Below are 15028 nucleotides of genomic sequence, written 5' to 3' on the forward strand. Positions count from 1 at the left end.
GAAATACAAATCCCTGGGGTGGATGGGAGTTTACTGACATCTTTCAGGCTCATTCTCGGAGGGGGGAATGTTAGATGGAACTTCCCAGAAACATGCAGAAGATTGTTTTTTTTCCCCTTCATCTTTATTTCTGGTGCCTCAGATATGATTTTGTCTCCCAGAGGCAAACTGCCATAGAGAGATCAGATCATGGCAAGAGAGAGCCATCTGAGCACATAGGCCGTCTTTACTGAAGAGATTGGTGAGGGTCAACTAGATCAGCGGTTCTCAAATTTCATTGCACCATGATCCCCTTCTGACAACACAAATTACTACATGACCCCGGGTGGGAGGAGGCCGGAGCCTGAGTTCTTCTGCCCAGGGCAGGGTGGGGCTGGACCAGAGCCCTGCCGTCCCAGGCTCAAGCCCTTGAGCTTTGGCTTCAGCCCCAGGCGTTGGGACTCAGGCTTCGGCTTCAGCCCTGGGACCCAGAAAATCTAATCCTGGCCCTGGTGACCCCCTTAAAATGGGGTCATGACCCAGAGTTTGAGAACTGCTGGACTAGATGATCTAATGGTTCTTTCTGGCCTTTAAAATTTGAATATCCTTCAGCAGGACCATTTGATACAGCAAGGATTACAGTTTTGCCAAGCCACTGTTTAGAGTAGGAACACGAGGTGTACTTAGCAAGTATGCTAGCCAGCACAGGCTTATAAACACTTCTAGTGTAGACAAAGATAGAGGTGTGTTAAAATGCATCAGCTGTACATGGTTAATGCTTCCACTAATCACAACTCATTGCCCCTTCTTTTCTCTTTGCAGGTATCAGGTTTGCTGGTGCTGGATTACAGTAATGAGTACAGTCACTGGCGGGCAGTCAAAACTCTGGGACAGTGGCTGCAAGAAGAAAAGGTGAGAGATCTTTGGGCAACCAGACCGTATACGTGACATGGAATATCTGTTCTGAGGAAACTGCTAAGTGACTCCTTGAGTAATTGAAACCAGGAGAGAGAGATTCTGGTTTACAGTGAGCGACAGTTCCTGTCATCAGACCTTTGGTTTGTGCTGGCAACCCCCCTGCTCTCTTTAGTTTGCACTGGGCTTTTTCTGGGTTTCCTACTTCTGAGACAATGAGGAGACCTGGACAAGACTAACTAGGAGAAATGCTCCTTAAGTGGGGATATTTGGTTCTTTGTTTTTTCACGTTAGGTTAAGTTTATCCTCACTTCAGTTTCTCTCCCTGCCCTGTGCGATTACTCTCCATTACTTTCCCTTCCAACTATTTCTCTCCAAACTACTTCAGTGTGTGCTGCTAAGAGATCAGGGGTCTGCTCATGTAGGCCCAGATTCTGAGGCTGCTCATCCCAGTGTAAATTGGGAGTAAGTGCAGTGAAGTTCATAGAATATCAGGGTTGGAAGGGACCTCAGGACGTCATCTTGTCCAACCCCCTGCTCAAAGCAGGACCAATCCCCAGTTTTTGCCCCAGATTCCTAAATGGCCCCCTCATGGATTGAACTCACAACCCTGGGTTTAGCAGGCCAATGCTCAAACCACTGAGCTATCCCTCCCCCACAAGTTAATTGAGTCCCACTGATGGAAAACCAGGGCCACACTCCTGAAGTCAACGACTTCTTGTCAGTGGAGCTATATCAGTTTACATCAGCTGAGGACCCAGCCCCCTGGTGTTAGGCCAGAACAGGGCTCGCAGACTAGACAGAAAGGCATAAGCCACACAGGTGTTTCATTGTACAGGTACCAGCTGCCCAGCACAGCACCTAGATACTTTGCTATTTCTGAGAGGGGATGTGGGGAGGGGAGGGAATGTGCAAAGGAGAGAGAGAGAGGGAAAGAGAAGGAGAAGTGTGTCCTGGGACTGTCTCTCTCTGATAGGCTGCCCAGCAAGGTGCAGTGTCTGTAATATTCCTCTGGCTGTTCTCTGACCGGGCTCTCTTGTATGTTTCCTCCAGGTGCCTGCTCTGTGTGGGATTGACACAAGGATGCTGACTAAAATAATTCGGGGCAAGGTACGATCCCCCTCCCTGATTCCAAGTATATTAAACCCAGCCTCATCCCGTGCTTTCCCTAATGGCTGAGAGAACCACAGACCACGTTGGTGGCCGTGGGGCTACGTGACTCACGCTGCTCCTCAGGACCCTGCTCTGCCAAGCACTGTGCACCGCACACACTCTGACCTACCAGCCAGAGCACGGCTCCAGATGAGAGTCCCCCATCTGCCACCCCATATGACTCCAGTACCCCTGAGTTGAGGCAGAGCAGGAACTCCCCAACTGTCCTTGAGCTCTTCTCCTCTTGGCTTCCCGCTCTGTACAAGTGGGTCAGGACAAAGCTGTGCTGACATAGGTGCGGGCTGGGGGGAGAGGGGTTGCTACAGCCTGAGGGAGTCCCAGGCAGGCAGGTGTGTGTGTGCGTGTTGTGGGTAGGCAGAGATGGGCAGACCCCAATACGGGCAGAGAGAGAGCTTGATGGGTCTCCTTGCGTCTTATTTCATATCAGACCCTCCAAAGATGAGGCTGATTACACCTTTTTGGGGCTAAGCCTTTATTTTTTCTTTTTTTATGGCCATTAGTCCTATCTGGTTTCCCAGCACTGATCCTTGAAGGACATGTGGAATATTACGTTACTGGAGGGAGGTTAATGGCAAGGTACATTTCACATCTTGGGTAAAACAATGATCAAATCCATCTGGAATGAAGATCTTTGTGCTGCTGAGGCTTTTCTATTGCTCTTGTCTGGGGTTTTTTTGGTTAAGTGTTTGGGTTGTATGATACAGTCCAAACCTACATTCCCTCCACCCAGCAGTGTATGAATAACCTAACTTGAATATTTGCACAAATGAATACTAAGGAAAAATGCCTGTTTTTGTAGACAGAAGACAAGTACTGTTTAATATAACATGTTTGTAAATGGAAATACATTTTGTACTTCCTTGATACGTATCCCTTAATAGATCAGTGCCCCTTTCATCCATAGTAAATATGCTTTCAATAACCATTTGCTTAGCTTACACTGTACGGTAGTAATGCGCATTATGTTGGACTCAGAGCGATATTGGTTTATGTTTTTTAAAAAATGCATCATGTTGCCTTTTCTCCCACTAATCTCAGTCAGGATGAAAAACTAGCTTAGTATTTCACTCTGTCTGTGTTTATAAATGGGAGATGACGAGAGGGTTTCAGCATGGTCAATGCATAAATGAACAGTAAACCCGGGGCACCATTTCATTAAGTAATCCAGTGTCAAGGTAAGACGCTGTGCGTGTGAAGTGGTGGTGGTGGGAGGGGGTGTTGTAATCGGCTTTTCCGGAGCTGCAAGGCAGTTTTCAGAGCTCCCAACTGGCTGTCTCTTGAAGGTTGTACGGGCCTTTTCAACTTCTTCCCCATATAAACTTCACCAAAGCAGCAAATGTGAGAAGGGAAAGAGAAGTCTCCTCAAAGCCCCAGAAAGAGGGCAAATTAGCAAAGAGTTTGTTAATGGCATTGTACCTGAAATGAGAGGAGAGAGACTCTGCCACCCGTGCTCACATGGGGGCTGTCCCTGTCCCACTGTGGCTATGTGTATGGTGCTAGGTGGTGTGAGTAAAGGTAGCAGCTTCTAGCCCTTCCAGTGTCTGCCATTGTCGCTTACCCACAGTTTGCACACACTGGTGTCCATGAGACTGGGGTTCCTTCTTGCTCTAAGAATAAGGAAAGGACTGCAATGTCTCAGGTATTACAGTGTGTGGCCTGGCTCTGGTCCAGCTGTGCACGGGAGTACCTTTGAAGCCTGTATGGAGTCCCATTGCGCACATTAATGCGGGGATACAGAATGTAAAGGTGCCATGCTTTACCATAGGAGTTTGAGGAAGGGGTATGAAAGCACCCCCTTTCTCCCTTTCCCTTTCCTCCTACCATGCTGAAAGGTCCAGCCATGCCTCCACTGAGAAGAGAGGATGTAACTCCCTGTGCCTGACACCAGAGCTGCTCCTGCAGTCAGCCAGAGTGGTTGGCAAGAAGACAGCACGCGGGGGAAAGCATTTAAGGTGCATGCTGGATTTGGGAGTGCTCCCAGACCTGCAAGCCTGCCATCTTGGGAGCTGAATTGTGATCTCCCCTGAGTAGCAATCCATCTTGCTACCACTAGACAGCTGACCTAGCCCCATATCCACTGATTTTATTGCCTGCTTTGCCTCCCCCAAAATATAGGGTGTTTAACCGCTTTTGATACTGGTGAAGGCTAGGAAACTTTTGAAGTTGTAATGTTAAACTAAAGTCTTGGAGCAGCTGTTCTACTTCCTACGGATTTTTGTCTGTCAGAACCTGTGCCACTGTTTGCAACTTCTTGTTTGCTTGCACTTAGCTGTCCAATGCTTTGTTTCCACAGGGCACAGTCCTGGGGAAGATTGAATTTGAAGGTCAGCCTGTGGAGTTTGTAGATCCAAATAAGCAGAACCTGATTGCAGACGTTTCAACCAAGGTGAGAATTCTCTCTCCAATGTGTGTGCTGTACACTTGAGTAATAAAACTTCTCCCCGTTTGCCCTAGAGAGTTTCCTTTTTCCTTATCATAGTAAACACTGCGTGTTCATCGATAAACCATTGTCACTTGACTATGCAGTGCTTCTGCAAACTGTACCATGCGCCAAAGTGCTCCTGCAAACTGTACCATACGCCAAAGCTTTTGAGGATTACCCATTAATGACTTTAAGACTGCAGAAAGAGCACCCCTTTAGTCCTCTGCTTGGAGCTGGGGCCAGGTGGCATTAGAAGGAGTACTGTGTTGAGTAGGAATGGTCTAAACAGTTAGCCTAGGAACTGGCAACACCAGATAGGGGACTGAGAGAAGGGCGAGACCAAGTTGTAGTAGGTGGTAGGTATCGCCATGGTGCATGGGGGTGATTTTCACACCGTGAGAAGAATTTTCAGCTGGTGGAAAATGTGGTTTCTCTTAAAGGAATGTCAGTGAAAAGTTGGAAATCCCAGAAAACTCACAATCCTGATGGATCACTCTCTTCCAGCACAGTTTTTGCTAGTTTGGTTGTAGCAGTCAGCATTTTTGTACTGGACAGGGATTTTTTTTCTCCCCAGGGTAGGTATTACCCATAGCTGCATACCACTGCTCTAGGTAGCGTATAGACCAGTAACGGAACACAGATTGTAACCGTGTTATGAGGGTCTGCAAACCATGTTCCATCCTAACAAGGTTAGACTATTAAACCAGTACGGGGATGCACTGATGTCATGTCTACACTACACTTTTTAACTGTGATATAACCGAGTCAATGGGCAATGTTTTGTAACGGGTCCCTTGGCCCTGATGTAGCAGTAGTGCAGACAGTCAATCTGCACAGGGCTGAAAGGGTAGCAGTCGGTGGCAAAGCTAGGAGTAGACATTTGGGTGGGCCCCAGTTTAGGGTGGACAGGCAAAGACAAGAGGTTTGATGTCACAGCAAATCATTTGCATTGCATATTATTATATTGTACATTATTGTCTATTCTATAGCATCTATTTGAATACTTGATTGTAGGGGTAGATAACTGGGTGCACAGAAGGGATTTGAGTGCAGGGAGCCTGGGGGCTGGACTGGCTAGTGAAGAAGGCGTGATCCCCACTGCCCCATGGGAAGCACAGGTTAAGCTGGGTCAGGCGGGCCAGGTGGAGCCTGCACAGGGCCTGGCTCTTAGCAAAGTAGTCTGGGGCTGGGAGACATTTCCAGTGCTGAGCATAGGCAGTGGCATGGGCCCACTGGGCTACTCTGCTCCCTGCTGGTCATAGCATTCGGCAGATGGGCTGAAAGCCACCTGTTAATTAGCCAGGAGTTCCTGATCCACAACCACGCAGATGTTGGCTACTGCATTCACACAGATTTGGGTGGGGCTGAGTGCTAACTCTGTCTATGCCCCTGATGGCAGTGAGGAGGGCTGACAGGTCAGTGCTCTCCTCAGTTTCTGAAGAGCCCCTTATTGTGGCCTACAATGACAGGTTAATGCATGTTTGTTTTTGATTCCCTGGGGCATCTCATGAAATTGGTGAGTCCCTCAGATCAGGCACTGTACACTTCTCCACCAACTACACTGTATTTTTGGAATGAAACTTGACCATTCCGTACATGCGAATGTCCATCTGCCGTCAGCTGATCAAAACATTACAATAAAACCCCTCTCTGTTATTTCTGCCTCTTGACTCTCTTGGTAATGGCAGAATTACTATAAAGATACTGGAAATACCATCCATAAAAGAGATATAAAAAGATTAACACAGCTTCTGTGGTCTCATTATGTTTATAACTTCATTTTATAGTCTTAAAAAGCAACTTCACAAATAAAGCTGACAATTAGCTAAACTCTTCAATGGTGGTAATTACTGGACATGATAATCTATTTGCTAGCAAACAGCTATTTTCATGTAAATCAGGATGCAGTAAGACCAGGAGTTTTCTTATCAGTGGTACATTAGAAGTGATTTTTTTTCTTTGTATGCTAGTGAGATAGGCTCTGTTTATGGAAGGTGTTTATGTAGGCCAGACTTGTAGACTTTAGCTGCCTTTTGCAGGGAGTTTCTGTAGAGATTATTGTGCTGTTCATTTGAGTGTGTTATATTCAGATGCCCAGAGCAGATGAACTGTTTAACCATTTGAGAAGGTCAAGTCATTTATGTACACAAGAACCTAATCAATTGGACAGAGTAAAATCATTAATGCTGCATTGTTATGGTACCTGCAAGCCACAAATCCAGCCTCAAAAACTAAGGGTTTGGGGTTTTATTAGCGACCTGTATAACAGATTGTTCTGAACTACAAATTTCAAATCTGGATCTGAATTTCTGAAAGATTTAGCTCCGATGAGAGCTTTTTGTTCAGCCCCATTTCTAGTCCAAATAACTCAGAGCAGCTTTGCCCTGTAATTAATTGTATGGGGAGTAGAACAACTAAAGAAAGTCACCCCCAGTGAAGCGTTTGCATCATTAGTGTTGCATAGATCCCTGTATATGTGAGCTGCAAGGAGCCAAAAGCCCTCTGGAAGCCTATTTAAAACTGTGGTTGAAATTTTTCAAAAGCACTCAAGGGAGTTTGGCACCCAGTGCTCATTGACTTTCAATATGAGTTTGGTTCCTAATGACTTCAGGAACTTTTGAAAGTCCCAACCTACATTATTAACTTGTTCGAACAAGCATATATGACAATGTCTGTATAGGTAGAAGAGCTGTAAAAAAGCAAAACCAAATTTGCTTTGCATAAATGTGGTTCTGCAGTTTACTAAGTTAAATTAAACCACTGTTTTATTATAAGATAATGTACCAAAGAGCCTAACAGGCAGATAACCCCTTTGCAAATCAGAACACAGGCATGACAAATAGTATTAGAAACTTAGAAGAAGATGGGGAGGACCTAGATCCACCAATGCTCTGCAGACTCAGGAAATGGATTGTGGGGCATGTTCCTACCAGATGGTGTGATCTATAAATCAGTAGACACATCCCAATAGATTATCTCTGTTTTCAGTGCTGTAGAGGAAGGCTAATCCCTACCCGTCTTACTATCCTATAATGGTCACTCCATTAGGGGAATTCCTTCTTCAGACATAGCAATCAGTCACACACCATGCTTATGATCAGAACTGGCATAGAGAAGGACATGCTGTTGCCTACATTATAGAATCGTTCAGCTTATCAAAACAACGCGCTGCATTAGGATAAATGAGAAGAAGGGGGCTACATGACAGCAGATGGGAAAGTGTCTTGCAGGGAAGGAGTTGGAAAATACATAAAACCATCCACATCGGATAAACATGTGCCACTCTAAGTGACATTCTAGAAGGGCTATTGGTCTGTACTGGTATGGCAAATTGTACTGATATTGTGGTGATTCTGTATTGTGTAGATGTAACATGTAGTGATTCATTCTGTTACATCCAAGCCTTATTGCAAGTGGAGAATCAAAGTGACATTGAAAGCATAATGGGTCAGATCCTGAGCAGGTGTAAATTGGCCTTGGTTTATTAAAGTCAGCGGAATGACTCCAGTTCACACCAGCTGAGGACCTGGCCCAAGGTATCTATCACTGTCTGTCTCTAGTGCTACATCTAAGCCACAGCTTTTGAGAATTCAGTTGCTACTTTCTGTTAATGAGGTGAAAGATAGAAAAGCTAGTCATTAACGATGGAAGCAACCAGTTTCTTAGGGATCATTGTTATGACTGCAATGAACAGTATATGAAAAAGCATTACACTTGTTTTTGCCTTTCATAACAAAAATTAACCTCTGTGGCACTTCCTGAGATTTCCTTGTAAATTGACTGGTAAGTGCCAGTCACTTCTGGCCGTGAACAATCAATCTGCTACCAACCTGTGTGCAAAACACCCTCACTGCGTTTATGGCTTGTGGTTTGTCACTCACAGTAATTTATCTTTTTTCTAAACCTGTCAATAGGAAGTCAAGGTGTATGGCAAAGGAAATCCAATTAAAATTGTAGCTGTGGACTGTGGGTTAAAGAACAACGCTATCCGTTTGCTAGTAAAGGTAAGTCAGTGTTCTGTATCTTTCTCCTCCAGGGAGCTTCTTTTGCAGCATTGCTTTAGTACAAGACCGGCTGATTGTTTAGCTGTATCTGTCCCAGGGAGCTTGCCACTCATTCTTACTGAACTTTCTATTTGAAAAATTGGTAAGGATCCATCCCACCCACTGCCCTCCACCTCAATGTTTTTATTTCAGTATAACCCTTGTTAGATGATTCCCAGTGGGCTGAGTCATTCTTTGAACTTTACAGATGGTCCCTAAAGCTAACATGGTGGTGAAGAATAGCCATGAGGCAGCCATTGTGCCTGAATTCCATGAGAAGCTCTGTTGGCAGGAGACTGAGATAGTTTCATTGAGGGACTCACGTGTGAACTGAGGAGACTTCAAGGGATATGTCACTACCTGCCTAATAGCAACCAAGGAAGAATCAGCCCTGCATTGCAAAAAATTATTTAAAGCAGAAAACTCTGCACTAATGCTTTTTTTCTTGGCAGACTTTCTCATAATTGAGATATCGGCCTTTATGCCACACTAGCCCTTCGTCTTGTTTCTCAGCAGAAGGAGCTAAGTTGGTGGCCTTCTGTTCTCTGAAGGAACTGGGTTTCCTGATGTCCAAAATCATTCTCTGCTAATGCAAACATTAAGGCTGTAACAGAAAGCATGCTTTGCATTGCATCATGCAGCCGTTTTTGCTTACAGTTTGCACCTAATATTTGATAGCCTCATGACTGTTTTCCCCATTTTAAATGATTGGGCCAAAGGAAACTGTTTGGACTTCACAGAGGGTATAGCAAAAGGTCGGTGAAGCTAAAGAGAGAAGATGGGAGCATTTCCAATGGAAAAGGGTTTAGGAAGCAGTATGGTAGTAGGGAAAGTCAGCCCAGCAAAAGCCATCTAGAGTTGCCTAAGCAGCACAAATCCAAGATCGAATTGTAACCGATCCTTGCACTGTTTTCTCTGGATGACACGCACAACATATGTGTGGTCAAAGAGAAGTCCATTGAACTAGTATTAACGGAAGGAGTGTAACTGAGCATTAAAAGCAGAAAACTATACAACAAGACTCCTGGGTTTTATTCCTGGTATTGCCACTTACATACTGGATAGCCTTGGGCAAGTAACTTTGACTGCAATTCAGCAAAACACTAAAGATGTGCTTCACTTGAAGCTCCAGTGTGGGCCCGTCGCCTGGGAGCCAAGAAAAGTCAATTGGACTATTCACAGATGTAAAGTAAAGCCTGTGCCTAAGGACCAGATTCTTAACTTCAGTGGGAGTTAGGCGCCTAAATACCTTTGAGCATCTGTGCCCAAGTTACTTACTTAGGCTTTCAAGGATTAGATTTTTATCCATACATGCCAGTAAATGTCGGTTTCACCATATGTACACAAACTGACAAAACAGATTTCCGGAGATAACAATCAACATTTCCAGCTAGGCAAAGGAAGAGAAATGCGGCTTGAGAACTTATTAGGGTTTGGTTTTAAGGATATTTACTTTGTCTATGTTGACATGTGCTGTTGACCATTTGTGTTTTAACAGTTACAAAATATTATCCTTTGAATCTCAGCATCTACAATCATTAAATCATCGTCTGATTCCTCACCAGTGCCTGAACCTCACATAATTCCTGCAAATGTGAAACTTTAAATTGATAAAAATAAAAAATGCTTAAAAATAAACATCTAGACTATCCATCAAAATGATTACAAAATTGAATTTTGCCACGCCTGTCTCTACTGAATCAGGGTCTAACCTGCCTCCTTTTGGTAAAGAGCTGGGATCCTGTGCTTTTAGGTTAATAGGTTTCATGCGCTATTCGTGCTGTCACTGTGAAGACTTTAATGTCGTGGTGAACAGCTCAGTGACAACTATGAAGTCCTCAGTGGCCACAAGCTTGTTACACTGTTAAATACATCCCTAAAGGTAGAGATTTACCAAAGAGAGTCTATATATTGGCATGCAGGATTGGTTTTGGTGGAATATGTCTGCTGGGCCATAAGGGAGCAGTTAGAATGAACTCGCCCTGTAAGAGGCTAAGTTGACTTAAAGCATTTTCCTCCTTCCTCTTTTGCTTCTCTGCCAGCGAGGTGCGGAGGTGCATTTGGTCCCATGGAATCATGATTTCACCAGGATGGAGTATGATGGGCTTTTTCTTTCCGGCGGCCCGGGGGATCCGATGCAGGCACAGGAGCTGATTCAGAATCTTAAGAAGGTACAGCGTGTGCACTGGGGTCGCTTGCCGGTGATGACCTGATGGTTCCTTTAAGAGGACTCAGTCTTTTCTGAGCAGATCATGTATTTGAAAAATGAATGATCATGGAGCTTACGAGTCGTATGCCCAAGTTCACTTCAGTCATTTTGCTAGTAGGATATATCCCTGTCTTGTGTCTAGTTTGACTGTTAGCTCTGGGCCAAGGATCTGCCTAGTCATAGGGTTGTAAGGCCTTTAGCACAGTTATGGGTGCTGAAGAAGAACTGGTGGTGTCTTGCAGAATACTCTAATGAGTCAGTGCATGTCTCTGTTGAAGTCAAGCAAGGCAAACGTGTACATTATGGAGCAGTATGGTTGTCCTGAGAAATATGCCCTTCTCTTCTAAATTATGTAACTTACAAATGGCTGGAGCATCTCAGTTCCAGTGATGCGCGATCCCACTGCTCATTCCCTGTGGCCCAGGAAAACAGCCTGAGACACAGCTCTGGGCACTGGGGTTTTCTTTTGGAGCAAAGGAGAGAAGGAATCACACCTGCAGATGCTGTAGAGAGGCCACAGAGCTTCTGCTTGGCTGTGGCTGCCCCTGCTCTGAGACTGTAGTTGCTTCTGGGGGGCATGTTTCCTTGCTTCTCAGGGAGCAATCTCAGCAGATCTGCAGAGCCATGCATCCACTACCCGTAGTCATAGAGTTATAGAGCGTAAGGTTAGAAGGGACCACCAGATCATCTAGTTTGGCCTCCTGTATGTCACAAGCCACCAACAGCACCCCATACCCTGTGCTAAACCCAACAGCTGGAATTAGACTACGGTAGGACAGCCCACAGGAGAGTAGACTGTTTTGCGCCACGGGCAGAGAATAGGAGGGATCAAGGTGCTCCATTGCCCAAGACCCCAGGGAAATGATTAAGTCAGATACACCCACATATTCTTGGCATGTTGCCCACACCACACGCTGTAGAGGAAGGCAAAAAACCTCCAAGGTCACTACCACTTTGACCAGGAACAAAGACACTCACTGAGTGGCCTCCCCAGATCTTGCCCAGCAGCACCACACCAGTTCCACCATATGGAGTGACCTCAAAACACTTGGACGAGGGATGTGATGGTGGGCGGAGCATTGGCCCCTAGCTGTGCATGTGTGCTGGGCACTCTGAATTTCCACCTGGGCATTAGCAGTGTATAAGAAACACTACCCTGGCAGCAAAGCGACTAGCTCATTTTTGTATGGAATCTGTCAAGACAAATTAAATCCTAACTGAAAACATTGCATTTAAATGCGTAAAGAATATGACTAGTTTGCGTTATTGCTGAACTTGGAGATTCACTGTTCCCATGGATCTCACAGTCGGGTTAATGAAAACTATCTCCGCCTAGGTCTTGAAGAGTGATCGCAAGGAGCCATTGTTTGGAGTCAGCATGGGGAATCTGGTCACCGGTATAGCAGCTGGAGCTACATCCCACAAGATGCCCATGGCCAACAGGTATGAAGACACTGCTGCTTTACAGAATCTGAACACACGCCTCAGGACAGCAAAGAACCCAATACATCAACATTTTGCCTTCAACATTTTGCCTTTTGCGCGGGAAGCCGGGGCAGGCTGAGAAGCAGGCGGCGGCTTTGCGCTCAGGCCCAGGGAGGCGGAGGTGAGCTGGGGTGGGGTTGTGCGAGGAGGGCCACCCACACCGCAGCAGGTAACCCGGAGGGAGGAGGGGGCGCAGGGGAACTGCTCCCCATCCCAGCTTGCCTCCGCCTCCCTGGGCCTCAGCGCAAAGTCGCCGCCTGCTTCTCAGCCCTCCCAGGCTTCCCGCCAAACAGCTGATACGCGGGAAGCCGGGGCGGGGGCGGAGAAGCAGAGCGGGGCAGTGCGTTCAGGGGAGGAGGCGGAGGTGAGATGAGCTGGGGCCGGGCGCGGGGCGGGGAGCTGCCCTGGAGCACCCATGGAGTCGGCACCTAAGGCGCCACTTTTGATGTGATCAGTGGGGGGAGCGGCTGCTCCCCCTGCTCCCCCCCCAGCTACACTCCCCCACCCCTAGGAGCCAGAGGGACCTGCCGGATGCTTCCTGGGAGCTGCCCCAGGTAAGCACTGCTGGGACTCCCCACCTCGCCCCCCGGCAGGTGCCTCTGGCTCTTAGGGGTGGGGTGGGCACCCACTACAGTGGCCCATGAGACCCTCCTACCCAGTTCTGGGGGCAGTCAGGGGACAGGGGAGGGGGGTGGATGGGGCAGGGGTCCAGGGGTGGGGCATCAAGGAACGCAGGGGGTTGGATGGGGCAGGAGTCCCCGGCGGGGCGGGAGTGGGCTACGACCCCCTCGTGGGGTGAGGAGGGAACCGGTTGTTAAGATTTTGGCAGCTCATCACTGCATACAGCAGGCCAGCCATGGCACTTTTACACTGGGCATTGTGTGCCCAAGAGATCAGAGCTGGAGCAGGTGTGACCACCTTCGAAGATAACATTGGTACACCCTCCATTGCTCCTGCTGGAAGCTGATTGCAGCTGCAATGGGATATCTCTGCTCAGTGTATTGCTCAGATCACAAATCTGACTCCGGACACATGATGAAATTTTACCACTGACAGATACATTTGGCTTGTAAGTACCGATGCTCCTTTGGATACTGTCTTCTGTGCGCTATCTCCACCATACTTCTCAGCAGGCCTCTCTCTCAGCCTGCACACTGATATGACTCCATCGTAACCTGGATAGCAGTAACTTTATTTATTCGTTCCAGCAATTGACCTTGTTCCCCTAAATCAATTGTTCATTTCAAGGCAGGTTAGAAAGTGTTTGTATGAGTTGGTCCAATGCTGCTAAAGAATATCACTGTTCGAATTTGATTTCTTGATCATTGTGGTTGTGATACTGACTATAGAAATCGAATAGCTGCTATTGCTTAGCTGTAACACCCTCCCCCAGCCAGACCTTCTAAATTAATTTGTGTTGGGGAGATAAAGTATCTGTGTCATTCTGCAGGTGCGTAATTGGAATGGTCAGTACTTTGCTTTTGCTAACTGCCATGCATTACTGTGATATTCTCCTCTTGCCCTTGATGCTCCGTTCCCTCCATCACCCACATCTCTGCCTCTGTCCTTTCCCCCTCTCTTTTCTTAGAGGTCAGAATCAGCCAGTTATTAACCTATTGAACGGACAAGCTTTCATTACTGCACAGAACCATGGCTATGCACTTGACAGCAACACCCTTCCTGCTGGCTGGAAACCTCTTTTTGTGAATGTCAACGATCAGACAAATGAGGTAAACACTCTCTCTCCAGAAACCTGCTCACGCAATGGGTGAGACGGGGAAGATGGTCATTTATTTCACTCACTTGCATCACTCAAGCCTGCTTTATCTGCAGGAACAGCATTGCAGGTTATCCATCACGACCAGTTGTTCCCTAAGAAATCTTTTCTCTCTGTTTCATTATCTGATAATTACCTTTATTTGGTGGCACTGCTTTGTCAGCCGAATCGGTTACTGTGACCTGTGGGTGACCACTTGGCCAGCTAAGCAAGCTGCAGAATCAGTGCAATGATCCCTTCCCACCTCTTGAGGTGCCCAGTGTGCTGTACGGACACAATCTCTGCCCCAACGAGCTTACAGCCTTAATAGACAAAGTGTGGGAGGGGAAGCAGCGGCACAGAGAGCAATGACTTGTCCTGGGTCACACAGTAAGTCTGTGGACAAACAGAAATAGGAACCAGGCCTCCTGAGTCCCAGTTCGGTGCCCTATCCACTAACCAAGGCTGCCTTCTGTAAGCCTGTGTTATTCTTGAGACTCATAGAAATGCTGCTTGAGAGTAGCTGTTTAGAAAAAAACATTTCGCGTGGGTGGATACCTCCCTATCCCCTTGTACTAGCTCTTTGCTCCCACCCCACATCAAACTTGATAGGTTGGAAACTGCTGTACTGTACTAGTGTGTGTTCAAAATCCTTTTCTGGAAGACACTGTTAGCAGAAGTTTGTTTGCCAGCTGGTGTTGGCTACAGTTCTGAGTAGAGCTGGACAAATAGTGGAGAAAAAAATTCCCACCACCGTTTGCTTCAGTGTTGAAATTAGTTAGCTTTGGCCTCATTCGCACACCCCGTTTTGTGTTCACTTTATATGAAGATTGGAGCAGTTAAACTTGGCTGGCAAAAATATTTGTGGAAAGCAAAATTCAGAGTCAGATGAGCAAGAATGATGCCCCGGGCTGGGTCATCTGTGGGGGGTAAACTTACAACCTCTGCATCTAAAAAACACGAGACCCTATTGCTTGATCTAAAGAACCAGGTCTGTTATACTAGACGCAGTAGCAGACTCATAAACAGCTATACGTGGTGTAGCC

General features: G+C 46.6%; 1 protein-coding gene across 2 annotated transcripts in view; it reads left to right on the forward strand.

The window, feature by feature from the left end:
* Positions 1–15028, forward strand: part of CPS1 (carbamoyl-phosphate synthase 1) — a 153376-nt gene that overhangs the window by 52486 nt on the left and 85862 nt on the right. For both annotated transcript variants that reach the window (XM_074968096.1, XM_074968097.1), the window contains exons 4-10: positions 802–891; positions 1948–2004; positions 4361–4453; positions 8404–8493; positions 10575–10703; positions 12078–12184; positions 13815–13956. In XM_074968096.1, coding sequence (XP_074824197.1) covers positions 802–891; positions 1948–2004; positions 4361–4453; positions 8404–8493; positions 10575–10703; positions 12078–12184; positions 13815–13956 — 708 coding nt within the window. The remainder of the gene's footprint in view (positions 1–801; positions 892–1947; positions 2005–4360; positions 4454–8403; positions 8494–10574; positions 10704–12077; positions 12185–13814; positions 13957–15028) is intronic.

Source organism: Natator depressus, chromosome 11 (genome assembly GCF_965152275.1).
Source record: "Natator depressus isolate rNatDep1 chromosome 11, rNatDep2.hap1, whole genome shotgun sequence".
Classification (NCBI taxonomy): domain Eukaryota; kingdom Metazoa; phylum Chordata; order Testudines; family Cheloniidae; genus Natator; species Natator depressus.